We start from the raw sequence: 17,785 nt of genomic DNA, 5'->3' as shown, positions 1-17,785 counted from the left end.
AGGCGCCAACACTACAGATAGACGCTGCTACTTTTCAGGCTGCAGTTACGGCAGCCGTGATAGCCGTCATGGCGCAATTCAATGCAAACAACGTCAGTAGGGGTGGAAGCGGTACTAACAATACAAATTGTGGTAACAATCAAGAACACCAATGTGTGTCTACCAACGAAAATACCTCAAGCCACAAACCTACGAACAAGAAGAGAAAGTTTTGGAACATGAAAGAGCGCCACCAATCTCAAAGATCCACTAAAAGACAACAACCTATGGCCACCCCTACCATTACAACAACAGTCAAGACACATGCCTCAACACTAGCCACGGGGTCTGCCACCCAAACACCGGCCAGACCATATGAGGGATCACTCCCAAAGTGCAACCAATGATGCTTTCATCACTATGGGGCTTGCCGAGAGATGCACTGTAAAAACTGCAACAAGAAAGGGCATACCATCCGTTTCTCTAAGGCCCCGACCCAACACCTCCCTTCAATCACCTGCACCAAAGTAGACCTAGTATGCTATCTATGTAGTGAAACGGGACACTTCAAGAGAGAATGTCCAACTGAGAAGAATGACGAAGGAGTAGGAGGAGTGTGATGAACACACCAACAGGAGCAGCAAGGGAACCATGTTAAGACTTTTGTAATGTTCCCAACGGCAAGAACGTTTAAGTACTATATGTTTGTAATGAATTTGGTACGCTTACTAAAGTAACCGTCTTTCTAAAAAGTAGTTAAAATACTCTCTCTTATTCAAATCAAACCAAAGACATTCATATATGACCTTAGGATCATTACTTGTAAGATGTGATGACTTCGTACATACATCGGGGTTAATTATAATCAAAATACTGAAGTCTTGAGACAAATAATTCCATCTTGACTCCTATTCCATGTCCAGTAGTAGGAATTGAGTGAGGCCACCCACTCGACAATTTCACCAACATCAACTTACATACGACGTTCATATACCGCTCGATCGTAAGGAGCCCTGTCAGGGATCATGATATCAAGTATCATTACTAGCTATCGAAACACACCCGCTACCACTGCTAGACACTGTGGTATGAATCATCTACAATAATCATAACATCAAACAAAACGGAACACACGAAAAAGAAATACAAGACACTCTATCACTCTAGTGATATCCTCTTACGAATACAACTTATCTCATGTTATCTAAAACGATATTGTTGTCGTTATCCAATTTTGATTGATATAGCCCTCATCTTCCCGGTTTAACAACTACAAAAGGACCCTTCGCCTAACCTCCCGAATATCGAAACCTTCGTGTCTCATAAACATCCAGCACGAACCTCTGGGTCATCTCTCGCTATGAAACTCCAAAACACACACCAAAGGAGTGTTATACTTCCCGAAGCCTTATCACAAATATTTACAGGAGACCTTTCGGGAATGTCATGCATATAACAGACAAGGTTTAAGCACGGAAGCTTGGGACAGATACAACCAGGTGCGAGTCCTGCCAGGAACTTTGGGCCAAGGTCGCCCAGGAGGACGAGTGAATGTCCTACCATCCGAAAAGGCCAAGTCGCATAAACCAAACCCACATGCTTCCTAACGAGTTACAAGAACTGTCAGGTCAAACCTGTCGAACTACTCAACAATGAAATTGAAGAACCAAGCTTCTCACCCTGGAAAGCTCTGGTCTTATTCTTCAAATATAAAGGCAAATTGCTCGTAATTCCATCGACTTCTAAGGCCCCGACAATATCTCCAGTAGAAACCTTTACTATCTGCCTCGCATAGACGAATAGGCTGACCAACCGCAAGGAACGATATCACCAGTCATGAGCATTGGAGAAGGATGTCCGAGGACAATCCTCCAATGTCGATGCGGATGCTGAAAGTTCGAAGTGATACCCCTCGGATAGGACCAACCCACTCGTAGAATTCATGAACGTAATAAATAGGATATGCCATTCTTACTAGGATCAGTTCGTCATTGTCATTATAAATGACTTGCTTATCTACCCTCGTAGTAAGAAGGAAACCAACGAGAGCAGCTACAACAAACCACGGAAGCAATACGACAAAGAAGCATTACCCTAAATACGAGTTTTGGAATTGAGGAGTCTAATTCCTAAGACACATCATTATCAAGGTGGAAACTCATAAGGACCCTTTCAATTGGTCAAAACCATTGAGAAATAGGCAGCACCAAAGACGTTAGCAGGAATACGCCAAAATTCTGGGTCTCGCTGACCTACCGTCTTAGTTCCTTTGGAACTTCTCGTATAATATGGAACCCCCTCCCAACTTTGACCCTGAAGGGAGCAACTCTTAACCGGGAAGAGAAGCAAGGAGGAGAAACCTTTAGAACATCAAAATAAGAGACCAAATTCCTTTGGAAGCCTCACTCTGGGAAGGCTTAGTACGCTTCGGAAAGCATGGAAAGTCAATACCCTAGATAATTATGCCTTTCGAGATTCTTGTCAGAATCAGCCCTGTAACTCACTACTTCAATCTACTCCCGCGAGCTTGGTAAAGTACATTCTACCCAACACGTCCCAAACTCACAAAAGTATCTATCCGACGAGACTCTTGCAATTCCCCTCGATGAGATCGAGTTCCACAAGAGCCTCACCTTCTTGGAAGAACCGTAGTGACCATGGACCGAGGTCAAGCGGATGAAACAACGCCGCTTCCTATTAGTGAAATTGCACTGGAATACTAACCAAGGACCTAGAGTCACTTGGGAGCGCGAGATTCAGTCGATTAGGAAGTATCCCCACTTCTTGGCTCAATTATTCATGCCTACTCCTTGCCTAAATTCAAATTTCAGGATGAAATTCCCTCTAATCGGGGGGGGGGGGGGGATGATCTGACAACCATCAATTTTCAGTCAAGTCAAAGTCAACTAAAGTCAACAAGTCAAACCGTTCGACTCAATTTGCCCGTGAGTACTAGAGTTTATGTTAAGTAAATACTAAACAACTCGTTATTCTAACGAGAGATCATAAGTCAAAAAGTGCGAACATCTAGATCTCTATAACCTAAAACTGTGGTACGTGGCGAGCCAAACCGATTAAACAATGTTGCATACTCATCGGGAGTGTGTAAGATCCTTAAACAAGGCTTAACATGGTTTACGAACCTTGTGTGGCGAAGTCAGACACTCACAAATGCCACACACGAAACCTCTCTCAATCGTATTCACTCTATCTCTCTCTATTTAGAATCTCTCCCAAATCTCTCCACATATGTCAACTCTCTCCCAAAACTCTCTTTGTATGAGAAATCTCTCTAAGTATGTGAAATCTCTCCCAAATCTCTCTTTGTATGAGAAATCTCTCCAAGAATATGAAATCTCTCCCAAATCTCTCTCAAAAGTTCCTTAAACTTTTTATAGTCTTTCGGGCCATCCCAACCCTTAACCGGGTCAAAAAAATAGCTTAAAACGGGGTAAAAACGAGAAAAACAGACTTAAGGAGTCGAAACCCCTCTCAAGGAGCCGAAGCCTCTTAGGGCCAAACTCCTTGGACCGAAAGCAGCAAAGAACCGAAACCGGGACCAGCAGCCGAGACCGAACCTCGCTACCCTAGCCGAAACCGAGACCTATAGCCAAAACCTGAGAACCGAGACCTGGAACCGAACCCGAGAGCCGAACCCGGCAAGAACAGAGACCGAGTCTCGGTATTCCTTCCCCTTTTCTCGGTTCCTTCTTCTACTTTCGGTCGTCTCTTCTCCTCTCGGTCTTCCCTTCTCCTCTCGGTCCTCTCTTCTCCTCTCGGTCTTCCCTTCTCCTCTCAGTCCTCTCTTCTCATCTCGGCCTTTCTGTTCTCCTCTCGGTTCCAAGCATCAGAGGACCGAACCTCCGGCCAGAACTTCAGATTTTTTACATTTTTTGCCCATTTTCAATATTTTTCACATTTTGAGCCCGTTTTTCGTAATTATAACGCGGGATTTTCTCCAAAAATCATATTTTAATATAAAAGACACTAAATATTCATAATTTAAACATATTTTCATGGAAATCCTTATTTAAATAATAAAATCTAATGGGTGAATAATTAAGGTGGAGTGTTGACTTTGTTTTACATTATGACACAAGCAACCACTCCCATACCCACTCCATGTCACTATTCACCATCAGCCCTTACCTAGTCACTTCATTGTACTTTTCCCACCTTTTTCCAACTTCACATTTGGTCAAAGGCTAGAAAAGTCTCCTCTCTCCTCACACTTCACTCATTCTCTCATTTTTCCACCAAGAACCACACTCCAAACTCTCTCATGTTTCTCTCTCAAATTCAAGAACTTCAAGGCATACTCCAAGACTTTTCTCCTTCACTTAGTAAGTATCATCATCTTTCTTATGATTATTACACATCCTCGTACTCAAAATCTATAACAACCCGAAGTTGTCCAACGCCGAAAACCCGTTCTACCCGTAAAAATGCACCGTTTATCAATTCGTTCCGATTTTGTTTTGGGTTAAATTATTTAAACTTATATGTTTATTATAATCTAATGAGTGTCCAAACCCCTTAGGAACTCATGAAATTAGCCCAAAATGTTTATTTCAGAAATTATAGAAACGTCCCCGCCGGATTACGGAAACTTAATCGGGTGCGACCAAAAGCCCCGTTTAATGCCGGTATCGGGTAGAATTCCACCGTGTCCAAGTTTTGAGACCTATTTAAACATGTTCAAGCTTCATTTGAAGCTTTTGCTTCATCTCTCTACTCTCTCTCTCTAACCTCTCTCCTCAAACCAAGTTTAAGGGTCCAAAATCATCAAATTTAAGCTCCAAATCACCAAGGTAACTACCCTAACTCCTAGTATAACATCTTAGGCCTTCAAATTCGAGTTCAAATCATGGAATAGGACCATATTCATGAGTTTACGGCCCTAGAACAGTCCTAGGCCGTGAACTGACATAAAATGGGTTTTGGAGCCCAAAAACCCTTCCAATCGACCTTTGGAGCTTAGATATGACTTAATGGCTTAATGGACTGGACTTAGAATGCCTTAAACATGGATTTTGAAGAGTAAACATGAGTTTACTGCCCAAGAGCATGCTTGGGCCGTAAACTCATATAAATGGGGGGTTTTATGCCCTTAAACCCTTCCAAAACTCCATTGAAGCTTACATATGAATTTTAGAATATTGGATTTAGCCTTGGAACACCTTGAACATTAATTTAGAGGAGTAAACTTGAGTTTACTATCCAAGATCATGCTTGGGCCGTAAACTCATTATCTTGGGGCTCATTCCCCGGATTTAGGGTTTTCTCCACTCAGCTCCTACTCGCCGAGTCCATCTTTGGACTCGCCGAGTAGGCCACCTGACTCGCGACCAAAGTCGCGACCCTACTCGCCGAGTCCATCCATGGACTCGTCGAGTTGCCCTTCAAAATTTACACTTTTAGTCCTTCTACTCTACTCTTGCTATTCCGGGATGTTACAATTCTCCCCCACTTAAATTAGGCTTCGTCCTCGAAGCCTACGACAACTCATCTCAAAATACTTCCACAACGCGCCACCTGGCCTTAACAGGACCAGGTCCCTCAAGGCATACCCATCGAGACTCGAAATCACTTTCTCCTTCCTTGCGGTGTCCTGACCACCATCTCAAATCGGGCACCAGCTTTACCCTCTGATAACCACACACAACAGCTGAGTACCACCCATGATGCATCACAGCTCCAAATCACAACCATTACTTGACCCATATGAGCTATAAATAACTATACACCACCCGAATCCCCGATCCGAGTCCAACTCTATCCATCTCATGCTGACAGAAAGACACACTCTTCAGAGCAAATCCCATGAGTTCTCTTCTTGCAATCGAATGCACATGTTGAACTAGCTCTAGCACCCTTGGGTTAGGAAACCCATCACTCTGACGACCCTCAAAACATCCCTCAAGATGAACCACCGATACACAAATCCTTTACCGAAATCAAGATGGAAATCCAAAACTCCATATCTACATCCCTTACAAGCCTCTTGTCTTTACAGCCCTGGAATTCCCTTCTACGACCCCAACATACATCCCCTCATGATGTCATCCCAACCGCCGCCGCACACACTGCTCGAAAACCACCTTCGAACCACTCCGATCGTAACTCTACACTGCCGCTTTCACTTCCGCGAATTTGCACTCCCCTTTGGAATTACATTCCTCCCTCTTTCCTTACCAAGGAAAACCGCTTGACCACCTCGTCACCATGACAAGAGCCACGGTGCTCACCCAATGCTACACTGCCTCCTTATAGCATAACCGCTATCCATGCAACACATATGCCCTGAATCTGCTCGCAAGGACTCTCGAGTCCATGCACCATCACCACTACTCAAGGTCAATACCTGGGGCCAGACCTTCTGATGCTAACACGTCGCAGCATACTCAATTCATTACTTCGCACCGATCCGATAATACCGACAGAGTCTTTAGCATGACTGGGCCACCTCACCAGGTCTTCAGTCAAGTTGGACCACTCCCAAAACCCTCAGCCAATCTGGGCCGCCCTCCAGGGCTTTCCGTCTGGCTGGACCGCCTTCCGGCCTTCAGTCTATCTGACTGCTCAACTAGCATTCATCAATCTGAGTTATCCCTCCGGGGAATTGATGCGTGTATGGGCTTGATTTAGTGAGTAGGGTAGTGTTTAGGTAAATTAAGAGAGAATAGCAACCACAAATGATATGTGAATGGAAAGAAATAGATAGATTAGTATAGTAACAACTCAAGACCTATTAAGTTGTATACCGATGAAAACAATCCAAGACCTATTGGATTGAGTTCGTATCAAGTCAAGAACACGTCCCAACAAGATAATTTGAGAATTATAACAATAATTCAAGGTGAAAATAATGGTTCTTTGATTAAAATTCGTGTCTTACTTTTTCCATGCATAATTTGGCTTTATATGAAGCCTTTATTACAAATTTGGTGGTTACAAGCCAACCAACCAATTATTCATTAAAACTAGTAAATAGAAATTAAGGTAACTCTTGAAAGAACACAAAAAAAACGTCCATGAGACTTGTGAATGAAAAAAAAAACGGCTATGCTAGCTTAAGGAGCCATAAGAAGCATTAAGGAGTCATTATAAGCATTAAAGTGTAACCCTAATCCACCAAAGAGTGTCAAAAACGGCTAGGAGGCTTTATGAAGCAAATAGTAACGTTTTTAGCACTTATGAAGCCTTAAAAATGTTGCCCTAGTCTTCATGCAACCTTAATTGAATTTGTGGGTTACCATGCACAACCCAACCATTGAGCCCAAACCACCTTCTAGCCCACTAGTAATCACTAATCCATCACATTTTGGGCTTTCATGATCCATGCATGGATCAGGAATCCTCCCCTGCATATTGTTCTAGCCCCTCAGGGGTCCCGAACTCTATCTCTATCATACATACTCGAACCCAACCTGATCCTAGGTTCTACACAATCAATGCTATAGGTCTGTAATCCGCCCCGTGCGCCTGCTACTTACCTATACTAGCCTGCTCTTGGCTGAAAGGAATACCGCCGAAACCCAAACAACTAAACAACCTCTCAAGTCTATTGATCATCCGGAGAATTTCCAATTCTCCCCCACTTAGGGCACTGACTATCAACCACCGGCCGCTAACACCGACCTCCCAAAATAATCTTGCACAAAACCCAATGCTTGCACGCAGGCTGATTTCCACTAGCACTAGCAACCTTCGCAAAACACATTTCCATACTGATAAAACCATTTAAAAGTACTCATTCCTCAGCTAACCACTCCTCAGACTGAAGATGCTACCCGACATTCAACCAACGTCATATCTCCACTAATCACCCTCACGAATGATAACCAACGATAGCACAAAACACCAAACTATAACCTTACCAAACCTTCAGGGAACAACGGATACCAAAACGAGAACCCGAATCACAATCCATAACCATGCTAAACCCTCGAGGAACACAGATACCAAACGAAAACCCGAAACACAAATCCATATCCATCCATCAAGACTAGCAGATAAACGATACTCCACAATAATCATAAATAAACAAGACAACAAGGACGAAACAGACCCGTAGCTGCGTTCGTCACTGCTCTAACCTCCTCCGCTACAAGCTGAAAAGCACGACCCCAAGCCCTTGGGGGCTCCGCTCCACCCTGACTTCTACCTGTAATCCTCAAAATGGCCGGTGTTGGAGCCTGCACCGGTCCTACAACAAGCTGTGGGAAGTTGACCCTCAAGTGCCCAACCTGGTAACAATGATAACAGATCCTCAAATCCCGAACCGGCACTGACTACCGACAATCCCTCGCATAGTGCCTCTCCTTTCCGCACTTGCGGCATGCCCCACCGGACCGACAAACTCCGGTGTGATCCCTCCCACACTTTCCACAAACGTGGTTGCCCTGATCTCCCATCCTGGAATCAACGGTCTTAGACCGTTTCACCGCCGACTGCGACTGAACTGGAGCTTGCCTCAGCTCACGCAACTGTAACTCGATCTCTAACTCACGCTGCCTGGCGGCCTCGTGCAACTCTAACAAAGTCTCGCACCTCTCCACGGACACAAACTGACCGATATCCCCCTTTAGCATACTCAGATATCGGGACATCTGAGCCTGCTCCGAAGCGAACTCAGGGCAAAACATCGCCCTCTCGGTAAACATCCTGGTGATTTCCATCACCGACTCCGTGTCCTGCTTCAATTCCAGGAACTCCTGAGCCAACCTCTCCCTCTCGACTCTTGAAACATAACGAGTGCTGAACATCTCTCTGAACTGATCCCATGAAATTGCAGCCCTCTGTGCGTTCGAGTATGACCCCGTGGTCAATCTCCACCAATCCTTTGCCCCGAGCCTTAACAGGTTCCGAGCACACCTCACCCTCTGATCAGCAGGGCATGAACATGTGAAGAAACACCCCTCCACGTCTGATAACCATCTCATAGCAACGATCGGATCCCGAACTCCATCAAAGGTAGGAGGCTCCGTATTAATGAAGTCTCGATACTGAAAACCCCTACTAGCTCCTCCCTCTGCCGCTGCTACAGCCGCCGTAGCCGCCGCGACAGCCATCTCCGTGAGAGCCGCATAGCACTCATCAAAATACTCCACCATGGCGGTCTTGATCGACCCAAACAGTTCCGGCAGCTCAGCCCGGAATAATGAAGCAACCTCATCATGCAGGATCTCACGAATCCTCGCATCCAACTCGTGCGTACTCATCTGACTGATAACCTCGAGCGGTACTGACCCGTCCGCAACTCCTCCTCCTGCACCCGATCCTGACCCAGATCCACTCCCAGCATGTCTCGAAATCTCCATACTGAAAATATACCAGAAAACCTCAGACTCTTCCCACTATCCTGGGAACCAACTCTCAACCGAACCCTAGAGGTCATGGTTTCCCTGATACGCGTATGGGTCCTGTGCTTTCAGTAGTATGGGCCCATACTACCTTCCACATCTACCCATATTTGTATGAAGTACTACCACAACACCCTAGCGACAAATGTTCATAGCAAGCGCTTGATCCTCACTCCTAGAGGAACACTGGAAATCTCAACAGAAGAAAACCCTAGGCTAGCAGGCATCATAAAACAGGCAACATTATCATGAAATCCTGAAGATCCCTAGCCTAACACTAGCATGCTGTTCTATCAAAGCTCAATAAAACAATGTCACGAATGGTAATTTAGGGTTACTTACTGGCTCCAGCTGATCGTACCTTCGCGTCCTCCTTTTACTTAATTTAAAAACCATTTTATTTTCTCTTTTTAAAATCCTCCTCGATTTGAGACTGGAGTCACACGAGTGTTCCTCCAATTCGCTCAAACCAAGGCTCTGATACCAACTTGTAACGACCAAAAATTTCAACATAATTTAAACTTTTCCAAACAATTCATTTAATAACATTATTACAAAAAGGTTTTCAACACATTACTTATCAGAATATTCCCAGGTCCATTTCATAAAACATAAACGCGAGGAACGGTACGATCACGCCTTTGCCTTGCCACAGCCTCCTGAAGAACCTAAAAAGGGCCACGTCGGAGTTTGTAGGTCCGGTGGGGCATGTCGCAAGTGCGGAAAGGAGAGGCATTATGCGAGGGATTGTCGGCAGTCAGTGCCGGTTCGGGATTTGAGGATCTGTTATCATTGTTATCAGGTTGGGCAGTTGACCCTCAAGTGCCCAACCTGATAACAATGATAACAGATCCTCAAATCCCGAACCGGTACTGACTGCCGACAATCCCTCACATAGTGCCTCTCCTTTCCGCACTTGAGGGATTTGAGGATCTGTTATCATTGTTACCACAACTGTAAGCTCGAAAGCTTAGTGAGATACCCCCAAAATACCAACCACATATACGCTCTTCCAGGCCACGACCTTCCGGTCCAAAACATATTGCCTTCCGGCCCATAACATATTGCCTTCCGGCCCATAACATATTGCCTTCCGACCCATAACATAAAAAAGCATACATAACATAACATAACATAGAACAGCCATGCATATCGGGTCAAACTCCAGTCTAAACAACCCTGTGCACATAACATTCAATCATATAACAGTTCGTAGTCAACAAATCGATCAAGCAGATCACATAACATATCATTACCCTAACCAGGATACCGACCTAGCCGATCACTAGCATATATCACCCTACGTCTCAGTCAAGATACTACTTACACACATACGCCTTTCCAGGCCATGACCTTCCGGTCCACATAACGTAGAATGCCTTCCGGCCCATATTAAGCAATACTATAACAAACAACTACCCGGATTTCCATCCGGTAAAGGGTCGGCCTTGGTGCCGTAGACCCTATTGATATAGTGAGGATAACTCATCTCGAACTGCCGGCTGAAAGGATAAGATCCCGCTGCTCCGAACTCCGACACGAACTCCTCCATTGAACACCAAAACACTCAACTCAATATATATCCTTAATTTCCAAAATACCCCTGGATGACAACTGGTCAACCTTGGACAAAGTCAAAGTCAACCCCTGACTGACTCTACTCGCCGAGTCCCCAAGCTCAGAACTTCCCTCAACCCGCGACCTAACTCGCCGAGTCACCCCGAGACTCGTTGAGTCCAACAACTCTGAAGTCCACTCACACCCAACTCACTGAGTCATCCCTTGACTCACCGATTCTCGACTAAACCAGAAAATATTGGGACTCTTCAACAAGACTCGCCGAGTCCAAGAACAGACTCGCCAAGTCTAAGGATATCTTCAATCTACTCGCCGAGTTGTTCATCCAACTCGTTGAGTTCCAGCTTATCTTCAAGCAGCTCGTCGAGTCCACCCTTGTGACTCGCCGAGTACAACCGACTTGAAACCAAATAGAAGTATTTCCAGGCCATGCAATTGATCCAAAACATAGATCTAGCCTCCTACAACCCATCCATCACATAAAGTGGCAAACTTTACGTGAATCCAAAGAGATCTAGGCCTTATTCACTTTAGAGCTAGGGTTTAGGACATGATGGCTTCACTAAGCACTCAAACACAGGAACTTTAATGCACTCTAGGCCTTCAATATTCCAGATCTGAGGTAGCAACCTTAGATCTAACCTCCAAACTCCAAAACATACCAAGATATACTCTCCACAAACCCTAAAATGATGAATCCATATGGGCGATAGCCCAAGAACGAGATATTACCTCAAAAGAATGCCCCAACTGCAATGAAACCTGAATCCAAGCAAAGCCCTTTGATCCAAGCCTCTTCTCCTTTAAGATTTCTTCAACAAACACCTCCCCAAGCTCCAAATGCACTCCAATCTTCTTCAATCATGCTTTCTAGGGTTTTTGGACTTCAAGGGGGATCAAAGAGCCTGGGGAGAGGATATAATGTTCTTTAAATAGGGCTCATTCCCCGGATTTAGGGTTTTCTCCACTCAACAGCTACTCGCCGAGTCCATCTTTGGACTCGCCGAGTAGGCCACCTGACTCGCGACCAAAGTCGCGACCCTACTCACCGAGTCCATCCATGGACTCGCCGAGTTGCCCTTCAAAATTTACACTTTTAGTCCTTCTACTCTACTCTTGCTATTCCGGGATGTTACATATAGTGGGTTGGAATCCTAGACTCTATGATGTGATGGTGATTTCTCAGTCCAAGCAAGTTATCCACTGTTATGTTAAATCTTGTGATTCTGATTTTTGCATGTATTTGTCTTTTATATATGTTGCTTCGAATTCTCTTAAGAGAAGATTGCTATGAGATAATTTGAAGAAACATAGCTTGGTTGTTAAGAAGGAAGCTTGGGGTTTATTAGGTGATTTTAATGTTGCTTTAAAGCCATCGGAATATTCTGAAGGTTGTTCTAAAATGCCCAAATTGATTGTTTAAATTTTATTGAAGTTTAGGACCTGAATTCTTATGGGTTTCAGTTTACTTGGAAAAAAACCCTGCTGGGAATAAGGGTCTTTTGAAGAAGCTTGATAGAGTTATGGTCAATTTGAAATTTATTTTGGATCATCCTTTAGCCCATGCTGTTTTTAAACCTTATAGAAATTCGGATCATTGTCCTGCTATCTTAAATATTCCTGTTGGTAAACTGAAATGGAAACCTTCTTTTAGATTTGCTAATTTTATTGCTAAGAAGGAGGAGTTTTTGCCTTTGGTTAAGGAAGTTTGAGATATTAATATTGATGGTTTCTTTATGTTCAAAGTGTGTCAAAAGCTGAAGATTCTTAAAAAGCATTGTAGGGAGCTTTGCAATAAGCATTGGGGTGCTGGGAACTAAATTCAACAATTAAGAAGAGAGTTGGAATGTAAACAAAATGAAATTGATATTAATCCGTTTGATTGCAAGATCAGGGAGGAGAATGCTAATATTCTCTTTTGATTTTAATGTTGCTTGTAATAATGAAGAAAAACTTCTTGCCCAACGTGCTAAGATTAAATGGTTACAAGAAGGGGACAATAATTCTAAGTTTTTTCATAGAATTGTGAAGAGTAGGGGTAATATCAATCGTATTCAGATGGTTCTCGATGAAGATGGTAGATGGGTTAGTGGGAAGGCTATGAAGGATAAGTTTGTTTCTCATTTTAATAAGTTTTTGGGTTGTAAAGATGTTACTGAGTTATCGGGATTAAATGATGATTTTTTTCATAAAAAACTGGATAGAAGGGTGGTTGTTAATATGATTAGAGTGGTTACTGATGAAGAGATCAAAGCTGCGATGTTTGATATAGATGACAATCGTGCCCCTGGTCCTGATGGGTATTCCTCAAAAAATTTTAAAAGTTCTTGGAACATAGTTGGTCCGGAGGTGTGTAAGGCTGTGAGGGAATTCTTTTGGTCTGGTAAATTGTTGAAGGGGATCAATGCTACGAGAATTGTTCTGGTTCCTAAAGTGGAGGTTCCGAGGAAAGTTTCTGATTTCCATCCTATAGCTTGCTGTAATACTTTTTATAAGTGTATCAGTAAGATTATAGTGAACAGGATCAGAAATTGTTTGGGTGATATTGTTAGCAAGAATCAGTCAACATTCATTCCAGGAAGATCCATTTTGGATAATATTCTCCTTGCTCAGGAGTTGATGGTGGGGTATAAAAAAAAGAGGGGAGTTCCTAAATGCACCATAAAAATTGATATTCAAAAGGCATATGATACGGTGGATTGGAGTTTTCTTAATCGAATTCTGCAGGGGTTTGAGTTCCATCCAGTAATGGTTCAGTGGATTATGGCTTGTGTTTCTTCTCCGTGGTTCATGCTTAATTTTAATGGTGAAGATCATGGGTATTTTGAAGGAAAGAGGGGACTTAGGCAGGGATATCCTTTATCTCCTTACCTATTTACTATAGTTATGGAGGTGTTTAATATTATACTAGACCTGACAATTTGACACACGACACGATTTACACGACACGAACACGATACGAGTTTTCCGTGTATGTGTTTTAGAAATTTGTGTTTCGTGTTTATTCGTGTCTGACACGTATTTTAAATTCGTGTTTCGTGTCTTACACATGTCAAACACGAATTTACCTGTTTAGACACGTATAAGACACGATACAAATTCGTGTTGACACGTGACACGTATAAATAGGTATAAACACATATATATACACTTATATATATTTTAGGGTTAAATTTTATATTTATAAAATACCAGGGACCGATTGTGTAAAAGTTAATAAATAGTTTATAACCCTAAATTGAATCGTTCGTTTCCAAAATCGCCGACATGCTCTATCAGTCTATCTCAATTTCGTTTAGCTGAGGTCTGAGTTCTTCATCTCATGCGAATCACTATCTGAGTTCTTCATCGTCGCTCGCCATCTATCACGATCATCGGCCGAGTCGTCCCACATCTTCGTGCTTCACAACCTTCACAGCTTCTCCAATCGCCTATCCTTTAGCCTTTCACCGAGTCACCGTCGCTCGCCAAGTCGCCATCGGTGCTTCTGAAGTGAAATCGAAGCTGCTCAGTGCTCACTGATTCTCGACTTCTCGTGAGTCACCAGTCTCTTAATTCTGTCACCATAGCTTCTTCTGAGTTTATGGCTTCTAAGACAAACATGGTATATAATCTTTTCCTTTGTTATTTTCTGTTTATTTTTTGTTTCCTTTGAATCTTTGATCACAGATTCAACCTGCGATTTTTCTACTTATTGTTTTGTCTCCTTTGATCACGTATTGACTATTTAAACTGTTAAGACCATAGGATGTTAACTGTTAACTGTTAAGACCATAGGATGTTATATAATCTTTTCCTTTGTAGGATTTTGTTTCTAGTTGACTCAAATTGGAAGACAAAGCCCCAATAAATCTGTTTGTAACTCTTTTAGGCATGGTTGGCTGTTTTGTTTCCTTTATCAGTTTGTCTAATTCTTTTTTTAGATGGATGACCATACTAAGGATGATTCAAATGATGATTGTGGAGGTAAAGAAGGAGGGAGAAGACAATCAGAAAATGAAAGGAACCCGTAAGAGGGAGAAGAAACAAACATCAGCGGTATGGCGTGTATTCGAGTTATTAAATGATGTTGTCACAAAAGATGGAGTTAAGAGAGCAAAATGCAGGTGGTGTGATGAGGTGAAGAACTATGACAGTAGATATGGAACCGGAACTTACAACGACATATAAATAAATGTTATAGGCCGGATAGGCTTGTTGTAGGTCAAATGTTATTGGGGAAGGATAAAGATTCTTTGATGTTGAAGTCCTCAAAATTCAGCAAAGATATATTTCGTGAGAAGTTAGTAAGAGCAATTGTCATGCACAACTTACCATTATCATTTGTGGACTATAGTGGTATTAAAGACTTGTTTGAATATGTGTCGGAAGATTTGAATTTAATATGTAGAAACACTATGAGATTTGATATTGTGAATATGCACAAGAAAGAAACAAACAAGTTAAAATCGTTTCTAAAGGAAGCACCGGGTCGTATTTGCTTAACTTCTGATTTGTGGACTTCTATTACTACTGATGGATACATTAGCCTTACAGCTCATTTCATTGATGAAAATTGGATTTTGTAGAAAAGATTGTTGAATTTTTCTGATATGCCACCTCCCCACAATGGAATTTCATTGAGTGAAAAAGTTTACTCTATGCTTGCGGATCGGGGAATAGAAGGTAAGTTGTTTTCCATAACATTAGACAATGCTTCCACAAATGATACTTTCGTTAATATCTTGAAGTTGCAATTGAATGTTAGGAAAGCACTTATTAAAGATGGTCAATTTTTTCATATAAGATGTTGTGCTCACATTCTAAATTTGATAGTTCAAGATGGGTTGAAAGAGATTGATGGTTGTGTTTCTAAAGTAAGAGAAAGTGTGAAGTATGTCAAAGCATCTCAAGCTCGCAAACGACAATTTGTGGATTGTGTGAAGTTAGTTAGATTGGATCCAAAACGGGGGTTAAGACAAGATGTTCCAACAAGGTGGAATTCCACATATCTCATGCTTCGAAGTGCACTTTACTTTCGTACGACCTTTACTCATTTGGAAGCAAGTGATTCAAATTATAGATTTTGTCCAACTAATGACAAGTGGGATAGGATTGAAGTCCTTAGCAAATTTTTATGTAGTTTCTATGACATTACTTGTGTATTTTCTGGGTCAAAATATCCTACATCTAACTTGTATTTTTCTTCTGTTTTAATGGCCCGTTTGACCTTGGAGAAACATAGGGACAACAATGATGCAAGACTTAAAAAAATGGCTGATTTGATGTTTGCAAAGTTTGAGAAATATTGGTCCAAGTTTAGCTTATTTTGGCTCTAGCTGTGGTTTTTGATCCTCGATACAAGTTGCAAACTGTGGAATGGGGCTACACTAAGATTTATGGAGAGAAATCAAGTCAATTTGATGAAGTGAAAGATACTTTATCGTCTCTTTTTGAAATTTATTGTAGTAATTCTGCAATGAGAAAAATAATGGCTCAACTTTAAATGATGTAAATGAGCCTAACGAAAGCTTGAATGAAATTGGTAGCGGTATAAATGTCAATGAAGCTTGGAAGGTACAACTTTTTGTTTAATATTTATTTTACATTCAATAATTTATTCGTCAAATGAAAACCGAAAAGCTAAAATCTGAAAAATGAAAACTGTTTTGTTTTTTGTATGAAAAATAAAAACTGTTTTTTTATTATGAAAAATAAAAACTATTTTTTATATTATGAAAAATAAAAACTGTTTTTTTTATTATGAAAAATGAAAACTATTTTTTCTTTAAGAAAAATGAAAACTATTTTTTATTATGAAAAATGAAAAATGTTTTTTTTATTATGAAAAATGAAAATTGGAAAATTAAAATTGTTTTTTTTTATTATTTTTTATCATATTTATTCAAGGTTTTTAATGTTCTCATTTTACTAATAGGAGTTCGACTCATTTGATTACGAGTATGTTGTTTCAACTAAAAAGTCCGAACTTGACTTATATTTGGAGGAGCCCCGAATGCCAAGAACAACAGAGATAAATATTTTGGAATATTGGAGAGGACATCAGGTTCGATATCCCGATCTTACTGCTATGGCACGAGATATATTGACTATTCCCGTTTCCACTGTAGCTTCCGAGTCTGCATTTAGTGTTGGAGGTAAAGTTCTTGATCAATATCGAAGCTCCCTCAAATCCGATGTTACAGAAGCAATTATTTGTACCAAAGACTGGTTATTTGGATAAGCTAATTATATTGTTGGTGATGTGGTGAACGAAGTTGTCAGTTTGGATGATAATGAGGAGCCTAACTCGGTTAAAAGCTCAACCTTTGGCACAGTTAATAGTTAGTAATTTAGTAATTTACTTGTTTGAAAATATTTTGGGATTGTAATTTTGAGTTTGAACTTTGTACTTTGTACTTTGGATTAAGATTATTGCATGTTATTGTCAATTTGTCATCCTAGCTTAAAAAATGCATTAAAAGCGTGTTTATTCGTGTTTATTTGTGTTTATTCATGTAATCGTGTAACACGGTTAAAAACGTGTATATTCGTGTCGTGTCACGTGTCACACGAATTTTTTATGTGTCGTGTTCGTGTTTGATATCCCAAACACATTTTATAATTCGTGTCGTGTTCGTGTTTACCAAATTCGTGTCGTGTAACTTCGTGTCTGACACGAATAGACGACACGCAGACACGGATTGCCAGGTCTATATTATACTTGGTAAGCTTATTGATGATTCCCAGAATTTTAAGTTCCATAGTAAGTGTATGTGGCCCTCAATATTTCCCATTTATGCTTTGCTGATGATCTGTTGGTTTTGTCTTATGGTAATGGGAATTCAATCAGAATTATAAGGGATGCCCTTGATGAATTCAAA

The 17,785-nt window shown here is 41.5% G+C and overlaps 2 protein-coding genes across 2 annotated transcripts in view; both read left to right on the top strand.

Moving 5' to 3' along the window:
• The window catches only part of LOC145029803 (uncharacterized), a 63,571-nt gene extending 50,937 nt beyond the window's left edge, over positions 1-12,634 (top strand). The window contains exon 9 of the mRNA XM_078978262.1: positions 12,363-12,634. Coding sequence (XP_078834388.1) covers positions 12,363-12,634 — 272 coding nt within the window. The remainder of the gene's footprint in view (positions 1-12,362) is intronic.
• Positions 12,635-15,130: 2,496 nt separating this feature from the next.
• On the top strand, positions 15,131-15,490 carry LOC145029802 (zinc finger BED domain-containing protein DAYSLEEPER-like). The gene has a single exon (XM_078978260.1). It carries the CDS (start codon positions 15,131-15,133, stop codon positions 15,488-15,490), a length of 360 nt encoding a protein of 119 aa, XP_078834386.1.
• The last annotated feature ends 2,295 nt before the right edge of the window (positions 15,491-17,785 follow it).

This window comes from Lactuca saligna, chromosome 2, assembly GCF_052625555.1.
Source record: "Lactuca saligna cultivar CGN05327 chromosome 2, ASM5262555v1, whole genome shotgun sequence".
Lineage (NCBI taxonomy): Eukaryota > Viridiplantae > Streptophyta > Magnoliopsida > Asterales > Asteraceae > Lactuca > Lactuca saligna.
The sequence above is the reverse complement of the archived record's forward strand: the minus strand, read 5'-3'. Positions and strand labels throughout refer to the sequence as shown.

What these genes read in the sequence shown, in the direction of transcription:
- LOC145029802 (XM_078978260.1), top strand. Translation starts at nt 15,131, where the DNA reads ATGTTATTGGGGAAGGATAAAGATTCTTTGATGTTGAAGTCCTCAAAA.